This window comes from Panthera pardus, unplaced genomic scaffold (assembly GCF_024362965.1).
Source record: "Panthera pardus isolate Hobbes unplaced genomic scaffold, ASM2436296v1 HiC_scaffold_15, whole genome shotgun sequence".
Classification (NCBI taxonomy): Eukaryota; Metazoa; Chordata; class Mammalia; order Carnivora; family Felidae; genus Panthera; species Panthera pardus.
In genome coordinates, this window is record NW_026526710.1 from 64025371 (window position 1) to 64045121 (window position 19751).

The 19751-nt window shown below is 46.8% G+C and overlaps 1 protein-coding gene across 2 annotated transcripts in view; it reads right to left on the reverse strand.

Annotated features, from left to right (window-relative positions):
* MYO5B (myosin VB) overlaps positions 1-19751 on the reverse strand; it is a 338549-nt gene that overhangs the window by 109954 nt on the left and 208844 nt on the right. For both annotated transcript variants that reach the window (XM_019464074.2, XM_019464075.2), the window contains exons 9-12: positions 18117-18226; positions 12122-12387; positions 1536-1617; positions 931-1071 (exon numbers count right to left, since the gene is read on the reverse strand). In XM_019464074.2, the coding sequence (XP_019319619.1) occupies positions 931-1071; positions 1536-1617; positions 12122-12387; positions 18117-18226 (599 nt within the window). The remainder of the gene's footprint in view (positions 1-930; positions 1072-1535; positions 1618-12121; positions 12388-18116; positions 18227-19751) is intronic.

Genomic DNA, 19751 nt, shown 5'->3' on the forward strand with positions numbered 1-19751 from the left:
AATAAGAAAACATTAAAAAATTAAAAAGTAAAAATTAATAAAGATGCACAAACTGGATTTCAGCATATTTCACTCTGTCTTCTACTTTTCTGTTAACCATTCCTTTTCATCATCAAAGGCAATGAAACTGCAGGAGCACTTTTCTGGAAGGGAAACACCTCATCCTCCAAACCATCAAACTGCACCCAATCCTTCACAGGCAAGACACATGAGACCAGAAAGTAAAATCAGCTGGGTTTTTCCCTCGCAATACCAAGCGTCATGTGGTTTCCACCCCTTTTTGGTTAGTTTCCACTGTTGGAGGAATGGGGATACATTTACCCTCTTGTCAGCAAACTTCAAACCAGGCAAAGTTCTGAAGATCATCAGATCCAAACCTACTAAACTCACAGAGCAGGAAAACAAAGGCCAAAGAAGTTAGGTGACTAAAAAAAGTCAGATACCCCTGGCTCCACATTTCCAAGGTTGCTTGGTTCTCCCCATGCTAGCAACTCAGAACACTCCTGTCCTACAAAGTAGAATCCACAAAAAGCTAGATCAGGAAGAATCTATGGTCCCCATCTGCCACCAAGCATCAGGTGGTGGGCGGGCTCTTGACCCTCACTGTCCCTTCTCTGGGGATGCCTGTCTAGAGGTTGGGGTTTTCTCTCCGCACCTAGGCTATCTGCAGCACCAAATCCAGACCACGATTATATCGTGCCAGTCCATACCATCCAGTCTCTGCCAAAAGAGGTACACACTCACCAACACAGTTACCTTCTAGCATGTAGACCGGACACCAAGGTTTCTCTCAGCACACTAAAGGTGGGCTAATAGCAAAAAGAATTCCACTTTGAGGCCTCACATGCTCCCTTGTACCACACAGCTGTCCCCTGCATCTCCTCCGAGCCTGGAACTGAACTAATACAATGAGCGCATCATCAGTTGTACCTTACACTCTTCATCCAACAGGTCCAAGATGCCCAGTTTAGCTTCTATGAGGTCAATACAAGGTTGGTTATCGTAAAAATCAATCAAGGTCCAAGGTATCTGCTCCTTCATATATTCTTCTTGCTCTAGTTTGAACACGTGCTAGGAGAAGAAGTGAAAAGGTCAAAGTTAGTGAACTACAGGCACATCCTGATGTCCATCTCCCCTCAAGTTCAACCATGTGAGTTTAGAGTCCCAGACATGGCTACAGAAAAGGAATGCTCAGTTAGGTGATCCCCATTCCCCTGGGAACCCTTCTCTAGAATATTCTAGTAATCAACCGGCTTGCAATTCAGCAAATACCCTAGAAGCCCAGGGTCAGGGGGTGTAGGCAGCAAAACCAAGGGAAGGATCATTTACCCTCTCAACCCCACTGCCCCATTCAGATCTCCTCCCAAGTGACATGAAGCACCTCCGCAAAGTTGGAGCAGCATCAAGAAACCAAGAGAAGGTTGGGGCAGAGCTAGAGCCGGTTGACCCCAGGCGGAGGAGAAGTGCCCCAGGCCATTGCTCCCAGGGAGAGAGGTGTCCCCACCTGGACACCCTGGGTCAGGAGCTGAGCCTACCGAGTTGAACTGCTGCTGTAGCTTCTCGTTCGCATAGTTGATACAGAACTGTTCAAAGCTGTTCACCTCAAATGTCTCAAACCTGCAGAATGAAGACAGAGGAGAACAGAGACACATTCCTCTTACAGAAGCAATCACTAGGACTTCCAACAAGGCCACCCTCATCTCTTCTCTCCCGCCGATCCAGTCCCACCCTTAACTCCAGCACAGAAGTCCCTTGAGCCTGGGAGGGGGCACTCCACCCAAAGGGTTGCTTTGTTCCAAAACACACAAAGGCCCCTCATAGGCTGGCAGTGTTCCCCTCACCCCACACAAGTCAATCACGATTTACACGAATCCCTTATTATAGGACATTTTGCCTCTTCTTCCAACTTTTAGCTGCTATCAATGCTGTGACAAATATCGTATATACATCTTTGAATTCATGATTCTTTTGGTAGGATGACATCATCCTAGACGAATCACGTCAGAATATGGTTTCTTAAAAGGTAGAAGAAAATTGACTTCCAGAAAGCTGGAACCAATTTTTGTTATCCCCCCACATCCACCCAATGGGTGAAAGCATCTTCTTGTCCTAATACTGGTTAAGGATGTTTTGTTTCTCTGATTCATTTTCATGGAGTTTGAGTTTACAAACAATTGAGAAATGACAGTCAGATGTGCATCTCATTGAACCTACAGGAGGGCGGAGAAAAACTGATCTGGGGGAAGTAAGCTGGTGGTGACCAAGTAATGAAAAGGATCGAAAGACACTATGGGAGGTAAACACGAGGGGGCCACAAGTGACCAATGGGGCATGCAGCCGAGATTCACCTGCACAGCTGAATGGATGCAGTAAAGCTCACCAAGCCAGATGGGGCGAGCGAGATCAGCAGCTTTAGCTGCAAACGAGCAGGGCCGTCATGCCCACTGGGCAAGGTCACTGGGCCGAGGCAGTGGAGAAGCAGAAATGTAGGCGGAAGAGGGGCCTTTTTTCATTCACACCACTGGCTGAATGAGCACCTACTGAGCACTTGGCCCCAACAGCTTCATAAGTTCTCATTCACTCAGCACCGGCAACTACCAAGAGCTAGGGTTTATTACTCCAAATAATACAAGCTGGAGAGATTAAATAATGTGCTCCAAGTCAGGGTCCGTATGTGCAAGAGCCAGTATTTGAACCCAGGGAGTGAGGTCTGAGGCCACATTCTTAGAGAAAAGTTTCATTAAGAAAGAGAGAGGGGCGTCTGTGTGGCTCAGGTCATGATCTTGCAGTTCATAGTGAGTTTGAGTGCTGCATTGGGCTCACTGCTGTCAGCGTGGAGCCACGGCTTTGAATCCTCTGTCCCCTCCACACACACCCCCCCCCACCCTCCCCTGCTCACTCTCTCAAAAAACCAAATACTTAAAAAAAAAAAAAAAAAAAAAAAAAGAGATCAGGGAATATCAATGAGGAACCCTGGGTGGGAGAGGGCACAGGCTTCAGCCTCCCCCATAACCTTAAATCTGTACTCCCTCATTCTTCAGTATGGACAACTTTCTTGATCTTAAATAAAATTATGCCAGTCCTCTCAAATAGACTGTACTCCCTAATGACCACTCCCAAATAGAAATGTCAGAGCTGCTTCTGGTGAGGGTGGTGCCTGCTGTTATTAGAGAAGTAGCATGCAATACGGAATAAATGCATCAGACACCCAACAGGGCCATGTCAGTGTCCAGGCTTCTCCTACTTCTTGCACCCACCTTCCCCGCCAAGGTTTAAGATGTGGAGAAGTAAAAAGTCATTTTTTTTAAATTTTGTTTTGAGAGAGAGAGAGTACACAAGCATAGGGGAGCAGCAGCGAGAGAGAGAGAGAGAGAGAGAGAGAGAGGGGGGGAGAGGGGGAGAGGGAAGGAGGGAGGGAATCCCAAGCAGGCTCTGTGCTGTCAGTGCAAAGCCAGACATGGTGCTCGAACTGATGAACTGTGAGATCATGAACTGAGCTGAAATCAAGAGTCAGACACTCAACCCACTCAGCCACCGAGGCACCCCAAAAAGTCATTTTGAGATCAAAGGAATCAACTGTTTGGAGACAACCACATTAAAAAGCAGCCCTTGGTCATGCCCACATAGGAAAAATAATTGTAAGCTAATAAAACAAGATCAAAGATGCTGAGTCCAGGCAGGAGCTGCACTCCAGGCCGTGGCGGGCAGGGGGGGGCACTGAGTCTGCCAGTTGTCATGCTGCATTGGGGCCCTCTCGGTCCACATGATCTTATACATGGAGTTCTGTCATTTAGAACCTCATTCTCTGCTCCCCCCCCCAAACCCAAGACAGGTTGCTGACACTGGCAAACCCCCCAAGGAAACTTAATAAAACCTAGGAAGATAAAAAAGCCACCCTAGCAAATGGCCAGATAATAGCAATTGGGTGTACTTGGAGGGCTTGTACTGAGCCCCACAGATAAAGGATTTCAATATGTGCCACTTGTCATTTTTTAAAGGTTTATGTTGGTAGCGCTCCACTAAGAATATTCTCATTAATTTAAGATGGCCTAAAATTAGCTCCTAATTTCCCTATTTTAAGATGTTATCTAGTAACAATTCCTCTGCCGTCTAGTGTAATTACTGTAATGCCTGCTGAAGGGCCAGAGATGAATGAGGGGTGTAGGTAGCTTGGAAAATGTTTAAGATAACTGACCTCAGAAAGCCACAGTCAGGGAGATAGGGCAGCTTCTCTGCAATAGAATTATCTCGGTAGTAATTCTTCCCATCAACAGAGATGATTTTTTAAAATAAACACAATGGATCAATTCATAGCTCACAATATTAAACTGTCACAAAGAAATTTATATACTAGAGTGAACTGGATTCCTCCTGTAAAATCAATGTTGAGAACACTTAGACTAGAATCCTTGGGTGGGAGGAAGGTCAAAACACAGACAACGACTTGATGCAGAGATCCAAGATCTGTATTCGTGGTGGTACAACCGTTGCCCCCTCCTTCACTTTCCTATCCCCAAAGCATAGACGAGGATAGAATTTCCTTCTCCTTTTGCTCCAAGTTCAGGGTGTGGGAAGGGTCACAAATGTCTCTCAAAAGAAGGTAGTGTCTGTCTGAAAGTGAAACTGCAATAAAAAGAAGTCAACCAGTCCCTCTGAGTTAATTATCAACCTCCACAAACCTCTCACTCCAGGGCAGAGGCAACGTAAAGCTTCGAAGACTGGGAAATAGTTCTTCCCCTGGAGAATGGCTCAAAGGAACTAAATTCCTTACCTCAGTCTCATCTCTTCTACCAAGACCACACTCTACCCTTCTAGCGAAGGCCGAATGACAAGATAGGAGTTATACGTTGGATATGGAGGGGGTCTTCCAAGGAATGATTATTAAAAGCCAGACAAGTCCCGTCAAGGTCTCTTTCCCTCCTGAAGCCCAAGAAACCTCCCAAAGGCACCCCGGGGTCTGTTAGCGAGGCCAGCCCTTCTCATCTCTTAACTAAAGAATCTTGGGAGGCTGGCTGCACCTGCGAATGGCAGGACTTGAACTCTGCCCATGTGCTTTGCTGTGACTAGATGCCCCCATGCAGAACCTGACCTTCAGGGAGAGCACAGTCCTAGTCACTGTTCACATCCCGAGGCCAAGAACTGTTACTCTTCTGAAGGACCTATGTCTTTTTTAGTTTGCATTGTGCTCCAATTCCCTGCCTCCTCTCTGTGCCGGGAACCGTGGTGTGGGACCAAAAAATTCCCACCAGATGGGAATCCTCTCCCAGGCCATCAGTCAACTGTCTCCAGAACTGTACAGGCTGCAAGCAGGAGCAAGCCGTGGTTCCTACCCAAAAGAGCTATCAGCAAGACCACAGGAACCCAGTGTATGAAGCCTCCCAAGGAACAGAGATTTCATGTGCCATAACTTTAATGGAGGGTGAGGTCACAGAGGTGATGGCATGGACAGAGAGAACGGTCACTTTATCTGAGCCCCAAGAGTATGTATAGGTGTCTGGCTCCAGGCGAACCTCCAAGAGCTAGGTCAGAGAAATTCTGCGAGATTGAGATTGACTTTAGTGCGATCTGAGTTATAAGGCTCTCCTGGGAGACTCAGAGATTCCAGCGCAAACCCAATGGCTTCAGGGGTCTGCTAGGCCTGAGAGTACTGTTTACCCTGAAAAGGACATGGCCAGCGGTCTTCTGGGCTGCCCAAGTCTGGTCCACTGTTCACAGGCTGGAAGGAAAATGCCCCTGACTTTCCCTCCTCCATTCTCTGTGAAACCTTTTCATACAGGTCAGAGAAGAGCTGGGTAGTCTTCACTGAGTAACTAAATTGAGATTATAAAAATCGAGTCTATTTTGAAGAGACCAAGAAAACAAAATTCCCATTAAAATGAAGGCAAACAGTGGGCAGAAGAAATTTCCTTACAATAGATCATTAAAGGCAACCTACTGATAGGAAATATTTGCAAATCACATTTCTGATAAGGGGTGAATATGCAGACTATACCAAGACTCTTACAGTTCACCAAGCAGCAAGTAACTCAAAAAACACGCAAAGGACTTGAACATTTTCCCAAAGATACATGAATGGCCAAGAAGCCTATGAAAAATGATCAACATCACTAATAACTACAGGAATGCAAATCAAAACCACAGTGAGAGATTACCTCATACCTATTAGGATAGTTCTGAGCAAAACCACAATAACACGTGTTGTCAAGGATGCAGAGAAACTGGAACCCATGTGCTCTACTGATAGAGATGCAAACTGCTGCAGCCACTATGGAAAACAATCTGGAGGTTCCTCAAAAAATTAAAAGAATTGTCATGTGATCCAGCAATCCGACTCCTGGCTATATGTCCAAAAGAATTAAAAGAAGAGCTATTTGCACACCCCTGTTTGCTGCAGCATTGTTCATAATAGCCCAGAGCTCAAAGAAACCCAAAGATCCATCAGCAGAAGAATGGGTAAGTAAAATGTGGTCTGTACACACAATGGAGCATTATTCAGCTTCCAAGAAGGAAATTCTGTCACAGCCTGCAGCATGGATGAGCCTTGAGGACATTACACTAAGTAACTTAAGCCGGTCACAAAAAGACAAATGTTATAGGGTTCCACTTACATAGGTATCTAAAGTAGTCACATTCACAGAAACAAAGAGGGGTGGTGGTTGCCAGGGGCTGCCAGGAGAGAAAGGGAGTGGTTCAGTGGGTGTGGAGTTTCATTTTCCAATGGGAAAGAGCTCTGAGTTCTGTTGCGCAACAACATGAATATACTTAATTGATAGCGCTGAACCATATACTTAAAAATGGTTACAAATGTAAGTTTTATGTTAGGTACTTTTCCAGCTGTAATTTAAAAAAATTATTTTTAAAAACGTATCATTAAAAAGGACTAACTAGACCTGAGTGCTAACTTAAAGTTAGGAAACACGGCAACAAACACAGGAAGTAATGTGAGGACTTTGAGAAGGATAGAAAATCCCCGCAAACCTCATTTCCTGCTTCCTGGGGCCTACCCACTCCCATCTCCTCTGCTCCTCAGCATTAAGCATTCATCTATACACTCTGCCTTGCTCCCCAAGTCTCCTAGGCCAACTGTCCTCTCGTCAAGAAGGAGCCGGCCACAGCCAAAGCCCCTGCCACCTTGGCATTTGGAAGGCTCAAGTCCAAGACGAATAAATGCATTTTCCCCAAATTGAAGCCATCTATTTCTTTTTGCCTCAGAGGAGAGGAATGAAGGATTACAATTACAATTATTCAAACCTGTAGAGGCAAACGCTGGTTAATGTAACATGAAAAGGAAACCCCTGGCCTGGGAAGAAACACCCGCGGGCAGCTTCACAGATCCTCAGTTAAAGGAAAGAGCTGGTCTCAGGGTGGCTAAATTGCCTGCTCTGCACTTTTTGGAGCTGAGGTGGGGGAGCAGATCGTGGGGAAGCCATCCCTCTGCCAGGGCACTGCTTGTCGTGTCGGGAAACGTTCAGGAGAGTCTGAGAGACTCACCTCTGACTGGGGGGCTCACAATAACTGTGGTGGAAGCAGCTGAGGCCCATGCCATTTATTTCGGGGTTCACAGCCTTTTCTACAGTCCGAACTACCAGTTGGAACACCACGATGAGGGGAGATGCCCCTGTGTGACGCTGGCTAAGTCCACTGTTTCCTTATACACAAAGGAGTGTCCACTCTGGCTGCTGATTCTATAGTAACACTTTAAACGTTTACAGAAATTTCTGGAGTGGCTCACCCACACCACAGAACTCTTTTCAGGTGTTCTTACAATGAGCTTGACTGGGGAGTCAACCTTAAATAGCAGCCACAGTCCACCTGGGGACAGTTATCCCACTAATTGCAAATTAGTGTCTACTAGTTGGGGAGGCAAAGGCAATTCCACTCTCATTTGCTAGCTTTGGCGCATTTGTAACCTGATTTAGGAGGAGCTAATTCCCGGGTTGCTTGGGTGGCTCAGTTAAGTATCCCACTTCAGCTCAGGTCATGATCTCACAGTTCGTGAGTTCCAGCCCTGTGTGGGGCTGTGTGCTGACAGCTCAGAGCCTGGAGCCTGCTTCGGATTCTGTGTCTCCCTCTCTCTCTGCCCCTCCCCCCACTCACTGTGCCTCTCATGCTCTCTCTCAAAAATAAACATTAAAAATAAAGGAGATAATTCCTTTCTTCTTATTGAATGGGGTTTAATCCTTCCCATTCTTTCTAGCTTCCACCTGCCACCCTGCTGGCCCACAGATGACAAGCAATACAACAATCCAAGACTTGAGGTCATCCCAAGGGCATCTTCTAGGGCTGAGAAACAATGAGACCATGGTTTCAGAGATGGTCCCTCTCTTCAGTGTTTGGTAGTGAGGGATTTGGGTAGAAAACTCAGTGTTGGCGTTTTCTGATGCCATGGAGGATGAAAAGCTCCTTAGGATCACATCCCATAGTTACGTTATAAATAAACCCTCAGGACTGGAACAGGTTTGGAATGGGGGGTGGTTGGAGGAGACAACAAGCAGTGGAATGTCCAGTGACACACCTACTTTCAGAAGACAGAAAAATGGCCACGTTGGGGAAAAAAAAAAAAAAAAAAAAGAACAAAAAGATCCAGTGCCTTTCTGGAAGGTGTCTGAAGTTCCAAAGGAAAGGAGACAGACACCACAGACTTACACCAAACGTTGTCATTTTGTTTCCCGGATGAAGAAATGTCGTCACTGACCTGATGGACCAGAAACAGGACCTCCAAGGTCCAAGTGACCTGCTTTCCTGTGGTGGTTTTTGGTTTTGACCTCCTAAGAGTTCTTTAGATACCCACTGGCCAGAAAAGAGCCTTGGCCGGTGTCAATTTCTACAGTAATTTCTCGGCAGACTACAACTGCTGAGGTGCATGCTTATTTACATTCGGGGAATGTCTCTAAGTGCTTTCTTGGCAACAAATGGCCCAGGTAGATATAGCCAGCCTGTTAAGTCTGAACCTACCCCATGTCTCAGTTGCCATCTTGAACTCTACCTATATAGGACATGAACGCAGTACTACGCTGAGCATATGGAGGAATATGGCATTCTGTCTCTGCAAGAGCAGAGTGAACGGCTTTGCAAATAGGACCACTTTGTGGCAGAGTCTGCAAAAGGAAATTAGCTCCTGAGAAAGAACAAGGATTTAAAAAAGAAAAGAGGGGCACCTGGGTGGCTTAGTCAGTTAAGCGTCCGATTTCAGCTCAGGATGAGTTCGAGCCCCACGTCAGGCTCTGTGCTGACAGCTCAGAGCCTGCTTCAGATTCTGTGTCTCCCTCTCTCTCTGCCCCTCCCCTGCTCATACTCTATCTCTGCCTCAAAAATAAAAAAATTTAAAAAATATAATAAAAAAAGAGAAAAGAAAACAGATTAGCATATCTGAAGGAAGCACAAAGGGTAGGAAACTTTCCCCACTGGGACCTTACTCTCACTGGAAAGCTGTCAGATGTTCCCAGAGGAACCCACGGTCACTCCAAGAGGGGGATGGCATTCCCAGGATTCTCACCCCACCACGGTCAAATCTACCTCTCCAACCACAAGCAAGCCTTCTCTGAAATCTATTTCTTCCCTTGGGGCAGTGACAGGACCTTAGAACAGACTCAATTACAAGAAGTAAATGGCAAATATAAGCACAAAATGCCAGCTTGAATGAGCCCAGCCAGCAGAATCTCTAGACCCAGCAGCATGACACCCCACCAATGAGCAAAGCCTTTCACTGTCACCGTGAATCCCAGGGAAGGGATGACCATCTATGTAAAAGCCACACGCCGCTAAGATAGTAACCAAAACAGAGCTGAGTGCCAGTAGCACCAAAGTCACGATATTAAAACAAAAAAAGAAAGTTTTCTTTCTTTAGTTTTGAGAGGGGGTGACAGGCAGAGAGAGAGGGAGGCAGAGAATTCCAAGCAGGTTCCACACTGTCAGCATGGAGCCCGACATGGGCCTTGAACTCATGAACTATGAGACGGTGATCTGAGCTGAAAACCAAGAGTCGAACACTTAACCGACTGAGCCACCCAGGCACCCCCCTCGAGTCACAGTATTACGTGCTATTCACAACATTGAGTCTACATGTTAGTCTTCCTAGATCAAAAACTCAGTAAAATTAGATTCCTGCCTAGGTTTAAGGGAATCAGGTCAAATGCTGCAGCCTGAGTTTCTCTGGGTCTTACCTTAAAAGGGAACACTAAAGGTCAGTTTTTCTGGGGGAAACCCAATTACCTGAAAATACGACGGAGAGAGTAACAGAATTACTGACAGCCAAGAGGTATGCTCCCAGGGTACAGAGACTGTCCTGTGCTCTCCACAGAGCAACTCGAGCAGCTGGAGCACAAAGCAGGCACTCAGCTGGCCAGGAGAAGGGGTGGCCTGCACAGGGGTGTTCAGCTAAAACCCTCAAGTGCCCTGGAGCAGACACATCCTCCTTCCGACTCTTGGGTGAAGCTCCACTGTTTACTCATTCTTTGAATGAGCTTTTTTCACGCTTTGCTTTTTCCTACTGCTAGTGCTCATGTTCCCAAAGGTGCCTCCCTACCTCCCATATTTTACTCCCTCCCTTTAAAAGACCCAGTTCAGGGGTGCCTGGGTGGCTCAGTCGGTTAGGCATCTGTCTTCAGCTCAGGTCATGATCTCTCCAGGAGTTCGAGCCCCGTGTCGGGGGCTCTGTGCTGACAGCTCAGAGCCTGGAGCCTGCTTCGGATACTGTGTCTCCCCTCTCTCTGCCCCTCCCCTGCTCATGCTCTGTCTCAAAATAAAAACGTTTAAAAAATTTTTTAAAAGACCAGTTCAGACCTCACCTTTCACATTAAGCTTTCCCTAATGGTACCAATAAGTGTGCCTACTCCTGCCTTGAAACTCACCCAACACCAAGTGTCCAAACCCCCCAACGGACTCTGCTACAATTTCTTCTGTTGCCTCTTGTATTACATAACTCAGGCATGTGACTTAACTCTTCAGCAGGAGGCCTTTGTGATGCTAAAAAAATCAAGTTTCCTTCTTCCATTTCCTCTACACTATGCAACATGGTTTGATTTGAAAGCCAACAATGAACAAGGGCGACAGAGATGTAAGTAGGACAGCCTGTCCTCACAGGGGCAAGTGGCCACTTCTAGGAGATTCTCCTTTACTACAGCCTCAACATAAGGCAAATCCCAGCTCATCAGCCGACTAAGCAGTTGCTTCCACCACAGCGTTCCTGTTCTTACAACTCTGCACTTCCGTGTGTCTCAATTTCTATTTTAAGATAGAAGTCATGACTTCTAGGATATAAAGATCCAGGAGGATTCAACCTATTATTAGCTTAAAGAGGGCAAGGCATTGATCATAAAAGATGTTCAAGGGAGGTTGCAAACCAGTACATATAATTTCAAACACCTCTAGAAGGATCTGGAAGGAACCTCAAAGAGACTATGGCTCAACTCTTCATTTTAAGCTATGGAAATAAAAGACCAGAAAGGGGCTGTGATCTGTAGAGAACCATCCAGTGAGCTGGTGACAGCTGTGAGTTACAATACTCATCTCCTGAGGCCTAGTCAAGTAGACTTTCCACTGTGCCATGCTGCCTTTCCCTGCAAAACACACAGTTATAAACAACAGTTTTTGCCATTAGGCTCGAAGTCTGAAAGGAAGAGAAATCTCAAGAATGACCACACATGAGTCTTACAGTGCTGGACAAAATCATGGTAGTACAATAACCATCTAGACAGGTCATATAGGGAATGAGCTCAAAGGGTAGATTTGAATAAAACAGCTTAAGTTCGTAGTAGCTTCCAGTCCAATGTTGGGTGAGATACTTCCCTCTCTTGGCCTGTTTCTCAGTTGTGAAGAAAGGCGACTACATGGTTTCTCAATGGGAAAGCTACTGGGGTTCTGACAGGGTCTGTTCTTCCTTAAAACCATCCCTCCGTATTGCAGGACACCTAGCATCCCTGACCTGAGGCCACTAGGTGCCAGTAGAGACCCCAGTCACTGTGACAACCAAAAAAAATGCTTTCCTACATTTCACACTCTCCTGGGTTGAGAATGCCAGGGGCTTGGGGAGCACGACAAGGCCCCCTGCCAACTCTGAAATGCCGGCAGGAAGACACTAACAACCATCAGGTAGAGTGTAGGAGGATGTGTGCAGGCCTACCCATAGATGTCCAGGACGCCAATGAAGGAGTGTTGCTTGAGAGGCGTGTGCAGGGCCTTGTTGATGTGCTCCACAATCCAGCCGAACAGCTGGGCATAGATGTGCTTGGCTAGGGCATTGCGGGCATTGACCACCTGCTGCAGGGACATAGTCTTGACGTAGGTCTCTGAGGTGGTGACCAGCTTTCGATGGCATAGCCAGTGCTCCATCTGACTGTGCTCCACCCCTAGCAGTCGGCAGAAGCTGTTCAAGTGTTCATCCTGAGGCTGGAAGAGACACGGGAGACGGTTTCAGGAGGGGAATGGAGAGCAAACCCGCCACCACGCCCTCTCCCTTAGGACAGAATGAGCCTGCCCAGCACGGTGGGGCCATGTTTCTCCCAGCCACAGCACCGGCGGACTCACACGCTCTCATACGGATGAGCAGAGGGACAGGCGGAGCCCAGAAAATGTTGCTCAAACTCATTATTACACCAAATTATCAGGGCTGTAAAAAACAAAAGCTTTCTCAACTTTTCCTATGCCCTCCCCTCCACAGGCAGCCAGCTGCCTAGTGACAGGCAGGAGAGAATCTGGGAGCAAAGGGAGTAGAATGAGAATTGATAATTTAGGGACGGATAATCCAGTAAGGAGCCAGAAGACAGCAGTAACTGTACAAAGAAGTGCACACAGAATCACAGTGAACGTTTAGTTTCCATCCACAGAGTCCCACCTGCAGTGCTGAACCCACAGCCCAAAAAGAAGCCCTCATGTGCAGGCACTACCCTTGACCAGCACCTGGTCTAACAGCTGCCTTAGCCTCAGTGACATTAAGCAACACATACTTGATGCTATCCTTTTTTTTTTTTTTTATTACTATTTTTGAGAGGGAAAGATGGAGACGCAGAGAGAGAGAGAGAGAGAGAGAGAGAGAGAGAGAGAGAGAGAGAGAGAGGAAGACACAGGATCTGAAGCAGGCTCCAGGCTCTGAGCTGTCAGCACAGAGCCCGACGCGGGGCTCAAACCCACAAACTGTGAGATCATGACCTGAGCCGAAGTCGAACGCCCAACCGACTGAGCCACTCGGGGGCTCCGCTTGGTGTTTTACTCTTAAAGTACTTGCTGCCTCGGGGAAAAAAAAAAGCCAATCAAGGTGGAAAGCTAGGACAAGCGGCAAGAATACAGAACTGTGACCTGAGAAGAACAGCCCACTTGGAACATGGTTAAGCAGTACCACCACCCTTTTAGAGCTGGAGGAAAAACTAGGAATTCCTGGAGATGAAGTCCCTTTTCTACAGAGTGAGGCAGCGCATTTCCAGAGACTTGCCCAGGGTGCCTTCTACCCAGCGAACCCAGCTGCCTCTGATCTGGACACTCACTTACCCAAAGCCCCAATCAGAGCACTTGGCCTTCGGGTCCCTGATAAACACATCACCTACAGGTCTGGTCTTATTACACCCAGTAGTCGGATACTCCTTGCTTTTCACAGAGGGCACCCCACGAAAAATCCTGTTCTTTGCTCTCTCACCTAAATCCTCTCCCTGGGAAAGCTGATAACCCAGCCAGGAGCCTGCTGGATTGCTTATTAACTCAGGCAGAAAGGGAATCCTTTAGAACATGATGTGCCACCTTCTATAATGACCTTACACTGCTCGTGGGACTCATTTTCTAATGAGGCTGCTTTGTAGGATTTAAATGAGACTTTACGTGTTCAGTGAAAATTAACGCAGGTAACTGTACCATTTCCCCGGGCCATTTTCTTTTCCTCCTACAGATATTTAAAATCCATCTAGCCAAAACAAACCCGATTACAAATTAGAATGTCAGAGTAGGAACGAACTTCCACAAGTCAGTAAGGCCACCTTTTCTCCAAAATGCGGTCTGTGGAGCAATAGTTCCAAAGCACACTAATTGGCTTTATCTAACCAGAGGGACGGCACCAGGTGAGACACAGCTGGACTCCTTGGTTAACGTACCCTGAAAGCACCAAGAGACCTATTTTATGCAGCATTTCCTGAACTTAACTGACCAAAGAACCCTTATTTTCTTAAGAAATTGCCCAGGGTTGGGGCGCCTGGGTGGCACAGTCGGTTAAGCGTCCGACTTCAGCCAGGTCACGATCTCGCGGTCCGTGAGTTCGAGCCCCGCGTCAGGCTCTGGGTTGATGGCTCGGAGCCTGGAGCCTGTTTCCGATTCTGTGTCTCCCTCTCTCTCTGACCCTCCCCCGTTCATGCTCTGTCTCTCTCTGTCCCAAAAATAAAAAAAATAAAAAAAATAAAAAAAAACGTTGAAGAAATTGCCCAGGGCTAAGCTTTGGGGGAAAATTCCTTGGGCACCATCATTCTAGCCCAATCCCCCTTATTTTTCAGGTGAAGAAAAATGAGGGGAACGGAAGCCTATCTGGCCGTGGCCCAGAGCTCCTGATCCAGCCAGCGGGGTGGGCACGCAGAGGCCCTGTCTTCTCACTCAGCAGGTGGGGCTGCTGCGGCCACCTCTCCAGGCCAACCCCATTTCTCTATGCAGCAGCCTGTGCCTGCCTTCCTTCTCCCCCAGACAGAAAGCCACATGTAGCTGCATTAAATGCGTAGGGACCACTTGGCAAGCAACAGGTTCAGAGGTGGAAAGAGTCCAACCTCTTAATCTGACCTGCTTCCAAGAAATTCTTAATTGCTAGGCATAGCACTGCAGCTGGATTCCCTGACATGTACATGGCCTGCTGGCAGCAAACATGACTGCCCAAGGCCTGCTCGCTGGTTCCCTAGCCTCCCTGGCACCTCCCAGGTGAATGCAGTGGAGAAAGAACCACGAGTTCTGGAATGGTTTGATCACCGCCTCGGGACAGGTTCCCATCTGCTGCAGCGGGATGTGGCTTGCCCCTCTATTACCCCTTCTGACTGTTGATTAAAGGTGCTAAGTGAGACTGATTTAACATCATGCAATTACATTTAAGCTTAATTAAATGGTGCTAAATCCATTAAAAACAGCCAGCATCATAGGTAGATTAGGTTTTGTGGGCCCATATTGCCAAATTCAAAAAACAAATTGCCGCTGGTGTCCAAGTAATTGCATGCTGTTGCCTCTCCAGGGTAACTCTGGCCGTCATGGAACACATTTTTATGCTTTGATTAAAAACTACCGAGCAGAAGGCATACTGCGTACGGACAGACAGCCTTTCCAGGAGGCAGCCCACCCCACACACCTGAGGAATAGACCCAAATCCATCTGAGACAGACGTGCACTAGTGGAGCACTTCCTGAGCATGTACTGCCTGCCCAGCACTGCGTTAGGTGCTGCCGGGGACATCAGCATGGGGAGGACAGCCTCAGCTCAAGGTGGGCTGGAAGGCACAGGGCTGGCAGTACAGGGGACACACGGGCTGGGGCCCAACGTGGCCCTGTCATTAACTGTTATGATCTCTCTGGGCCTTAGTTTTTCCAACCCTGTTAAGTGACAGGGTTACCCAGAAAGCCCACTCTGGCTCCAACAACAAGGATAACCGGCAAGAACTCAATCACACGTGAGCCCTGGGCTAAGGTAGCTCATGTCGGTTGCACTGTGCACATAAGGAAGCAGACTTAGAAGCGTTAACTATCAGTAAGTGGCAGAACCAGGATTTAACACCCTGGCAGTCCTGACTCAGAGCTCTCACGTGTTCTCCACACAGCCTCTAATTGGAGGACAATGAAAGACCAAGTAACTGTGCTCAAAAACCTGACTTCCTGTTAGCTCTAAAAGATAGGTATCCCAGCTTCTACCGGTCAGACTTCCTCCCACCTCCCCTCCATAACTGTATCCTCCATCCACCCTTCTCCAAGTGTAAGCCTCGGTATCCCCACCTTCCTGCAGTGTTTACAGAAACACTCAGCAGGTGCCAACATGTGTCAAGTTGGAAAAGAGAACACATCAGACATGGCCCTGGAGTTTAGTCGGGGAAACCGGCATTGATCAAATAGCCAATCAGGCACCTACCAAGTGCTGGGCACCATCCTGGGTGGTAGAGATACAATAATTAAGAAACAGTAGCTGCCTTTGTAGATTGTGGACTCCCTCAAGGGAGAGAGACATGCGGCAAACCACCCCACGGAAAATGCAAAATTGCAACCATGCTAGGCACCATGCAGAACAGGTACAGATGCTGTAGAAATCCATGATGGGGGAGGAGGAGGCTGGGGGAGGGGGGTAGTGTTGAGAACGTGTGTCACCTTTCCTGTACCTCACCAACCCAAACCAGGAGTTTCTCAAAGCAAATGTTTCTAGTATCAGCTGTCCCGGACACCAGGACATACACGGCTGCCCTAAGAAACCAAGGGGCATTTACTGGGGTATGTGAGTGGGTTAGGCACAGACACCTTAAATTTTTTTTTTTTTAATGTTTATTCATTTCTGAGGGACAGAATGAGAGAGAGTGCAAGTAGGGAAGGGCAGAGAGAGAGGGAGACACAGAATTCGAAGCAGGCTCCAGGCTCTGAGCTGTTGCACAGAGCCAATGAGGGGCTCAAACCCATGAACTGCAAGATCATGACCTGAGCTGAAGTTGGACGCTTAACCGACTGAGCCACCCAGGCACCGACCCCTTATGCCTTCCTCACAAGGAAAAAGACATGGGAGCAATAGTTCACTGGCCTGAAGGCCTCAGTCTCAGGGAGTGCTTGGCTCGCACTGGGGGCCCATTCCCCACACTGCCAAGGCACAGGGCCTCCTTGCATCACCCAGGTGCTCTCAGCACCATTGCTGCCAACCTCACTGCCCACCCACCCAACATACACACCCCAATGTCACAGTGACACCCCGATGGTCACCTGACACTGCTCAAGCTCCAACGTTCCCTCCTTTCAAACTGAGCCCAGGTGCATGAGCCTCAAAGCTCTCGCTAGAGAGCTTGGAATCTCGCTAGAGAGCATGGAATCTAAGCTAGAGAGCTTAGATTCCATGCTAAGGATGGTGGCAGCCTTGATGGGCCCAGGAGACCTCCCACCCCCAAGACCATTTCTCTTTCAGGGAAAACGTATGGGGCAGTGGGGAGGGGATGCCAGATGCCAACTACAGTTCAGGTCTTCCTCTCTCTAAAGACAGGGCCAATTTCAACTTCTGATAAGCCCTAACTCCAAGCAAACAGCAGGAAATCAGTATTTGTTCAATTGAAAAAGCATCAGGTGTGAGTGGCATGGACACATGCCCACATTTGTACTCTATAGTATCGTCTTCGGTCTTTTCCCAAGATCCAGGTTTCTAAACTCTACATCCTTGGGAACAAGAATTATACTTTGTATCTCCCCAAGACTTAGCCGCTAAGGGGCTGAGGAAAGGTCTATAATCAACAGTTGCAGATTCACTTATTAAGAGGAGAGACTAGACTGACCCAAATACCAGAGCGCACACCCCAGCTGCTGTCTCTAGGACCGCACTGGTACCCACTCCAACACCCACCCATTTTTTTTTTTTTTTATGTAGCACATATCTGGTGCTACATTGGGCACCAGGAAAATAACAGTCACTATGAGCATTTTTGGAGTAATTCACAGTTTATAATACTTTCGCATAGATGTCTCAATATTCTGCGTCACACTGTCAAAATCTTGCTAAGTGTGGTTATCTTTTGTCCGCCCAATTGGATTGTACGCTCCTTGGAGACAGTCCTTCATCTCCTTCCTGATGTCCAACATAATGTCCATCCCTTTGCTGCATGGACCTTAGTCACGAGTTCAGAAAGTACTCATGGATTGGTAACACTCTGTAGAATTCCATGGACCTCAGTGTACTTGGAAAAGCAATCCATTAAAAAAAAAGTATTTAATAGCCCCTAAATTCCCTCCCCTCGGTGACAGAAATTTGATGGCAACTGATTTGAAAAGGATGTGTTCTTTTAAAAAATTATCAGTAAGAACAGAAGCCATTATTGTTAAGAATAAATAACCTCTGAGAGTCCTCTGAGTGTAAAAACACATTTCAGTTGTATAAAACTGTAAGAGCAGAGTAAATTGTGTATGTTTTATCTTGGGTGTTGGTGTGCAACTTACTGATATACTACAGGAATCACCATCACGCTCAGCCTGAATCTCCACATTTCCAAGGTGCAGGATAGAAGCAATTATCTTAAAAATGCTTATCTGATGGGACTCTCTCACTCCTGAAAAAAAGAAGAATGAATGACACTTAACATCCATGGTAGGATAGAAAGGACATTTTACCCTTTTTTTAAGGACTTAAAAAAATTTTTTTTCCTTGATTTTCCTTCCTGGGCCAACGACTCCTAAAATGATCCAGGCTCCTCACCAAGTAATTACCGCTCATAGTAACAGCTCACAGGGCAAAGGGGCTCCCTGGGCTAAAAGGGAAATATCCTCACTCTGATTGTCTTGTTCAAACCAGATGGGTTATGCTACCATTTTAACTTCTCTAAGAGCAAAGGAGAGACAGCAATCACACAGACTCATTTTCGTCTTCATCTCGACCGAATACTTTATGGATGTTTTCATGAGTTTAATAACAATGGCCATTTATCTGTAGTCACTTCTCTCCAAACGCAATATCCAGCAAACATCTGTGTCCCACATCCCAAGTGCCAACGGGGGAGGAAGAGGAGAAACTTCTGGGAGTGCTGTTGTTGGAGCTGGACAGCCAGCTGGCTCTCAGCTGGGGCCGTGCTCCATGCTCCTTCAGTTACAGACACACCGGACCTGCAGCCACTGGGGCAGCAAACACCTGATGCCGCATTTGAGTACCTAAGTTATCAAAGACATGCATGATCTCTTAAAATTTATCTTTAGATTTAAGGCATTATCATTTATTTTTGAATACAAAATCAGACCTATAAAAAAACAGGCTACAGAGTAACAGAACACTAGTTAACCTACCCCACAGTTTAAGAAATAATACAGTAGTCTCCCATATTTCTCTCCAGCTGCAATTTTTAAGGCAATACTTTACTCATGCCAAAAAAAAAAAAAAAAAAAAAAGTGACACCAATATAAGTGGATGGTAAAGATGTCACCCACTAGGATTAAAAACCATCCACAAAGTGGACAACCCAAGCATGAACTGGACAAATGGATCCTAGACTTTATTAATGAGAGATGACCATTGCTGTTTAAGCTTCATAGGGGCAGGGGTTTATTTTTTAATTTTTTAATATGAAGTTTTAAAATATACAAAGAAATAGCAATATAATGAATCCCTGTTCTTGCCTTGGCACACGGGTGGCTCAGGAACATGAATAATGGAAGTGAACTGACGGCTGTTACACAGACTGCCAGTATTCCCAAAGGTCTACAGAAATGCAGGAGCCATTCAAATATCTAGTTTCATTTAATCTAATTAAGAAACAAAGAGCTCGAGGCCAAAGAATTTACTGTAACTGATTAAGACTGAAGAAAATAAGATAGGTTAAAGGCCAGAGATTGTTACCCCAGACAAGACAGGAGGCTCGTACTAGGCTTTGGATCAGAGCTCAGAGTGTCCTGCTCTCAAGTAAGTCCTCTTGGAAGTACTAGTCAGGAAGTGGGCATTTGGGCCTTCCCATTAAGGACAGATCGCTTTTCTCTCTCCTTCACTTATCCTTAAGAACTGATGCTTTGTTGGGGCGCCTGGGTGGCGCAGTCGGTTAAGCGTCCGACTTCAGCCAGGTCACGATCTCGCGGTCCCTGAGTTCGAGC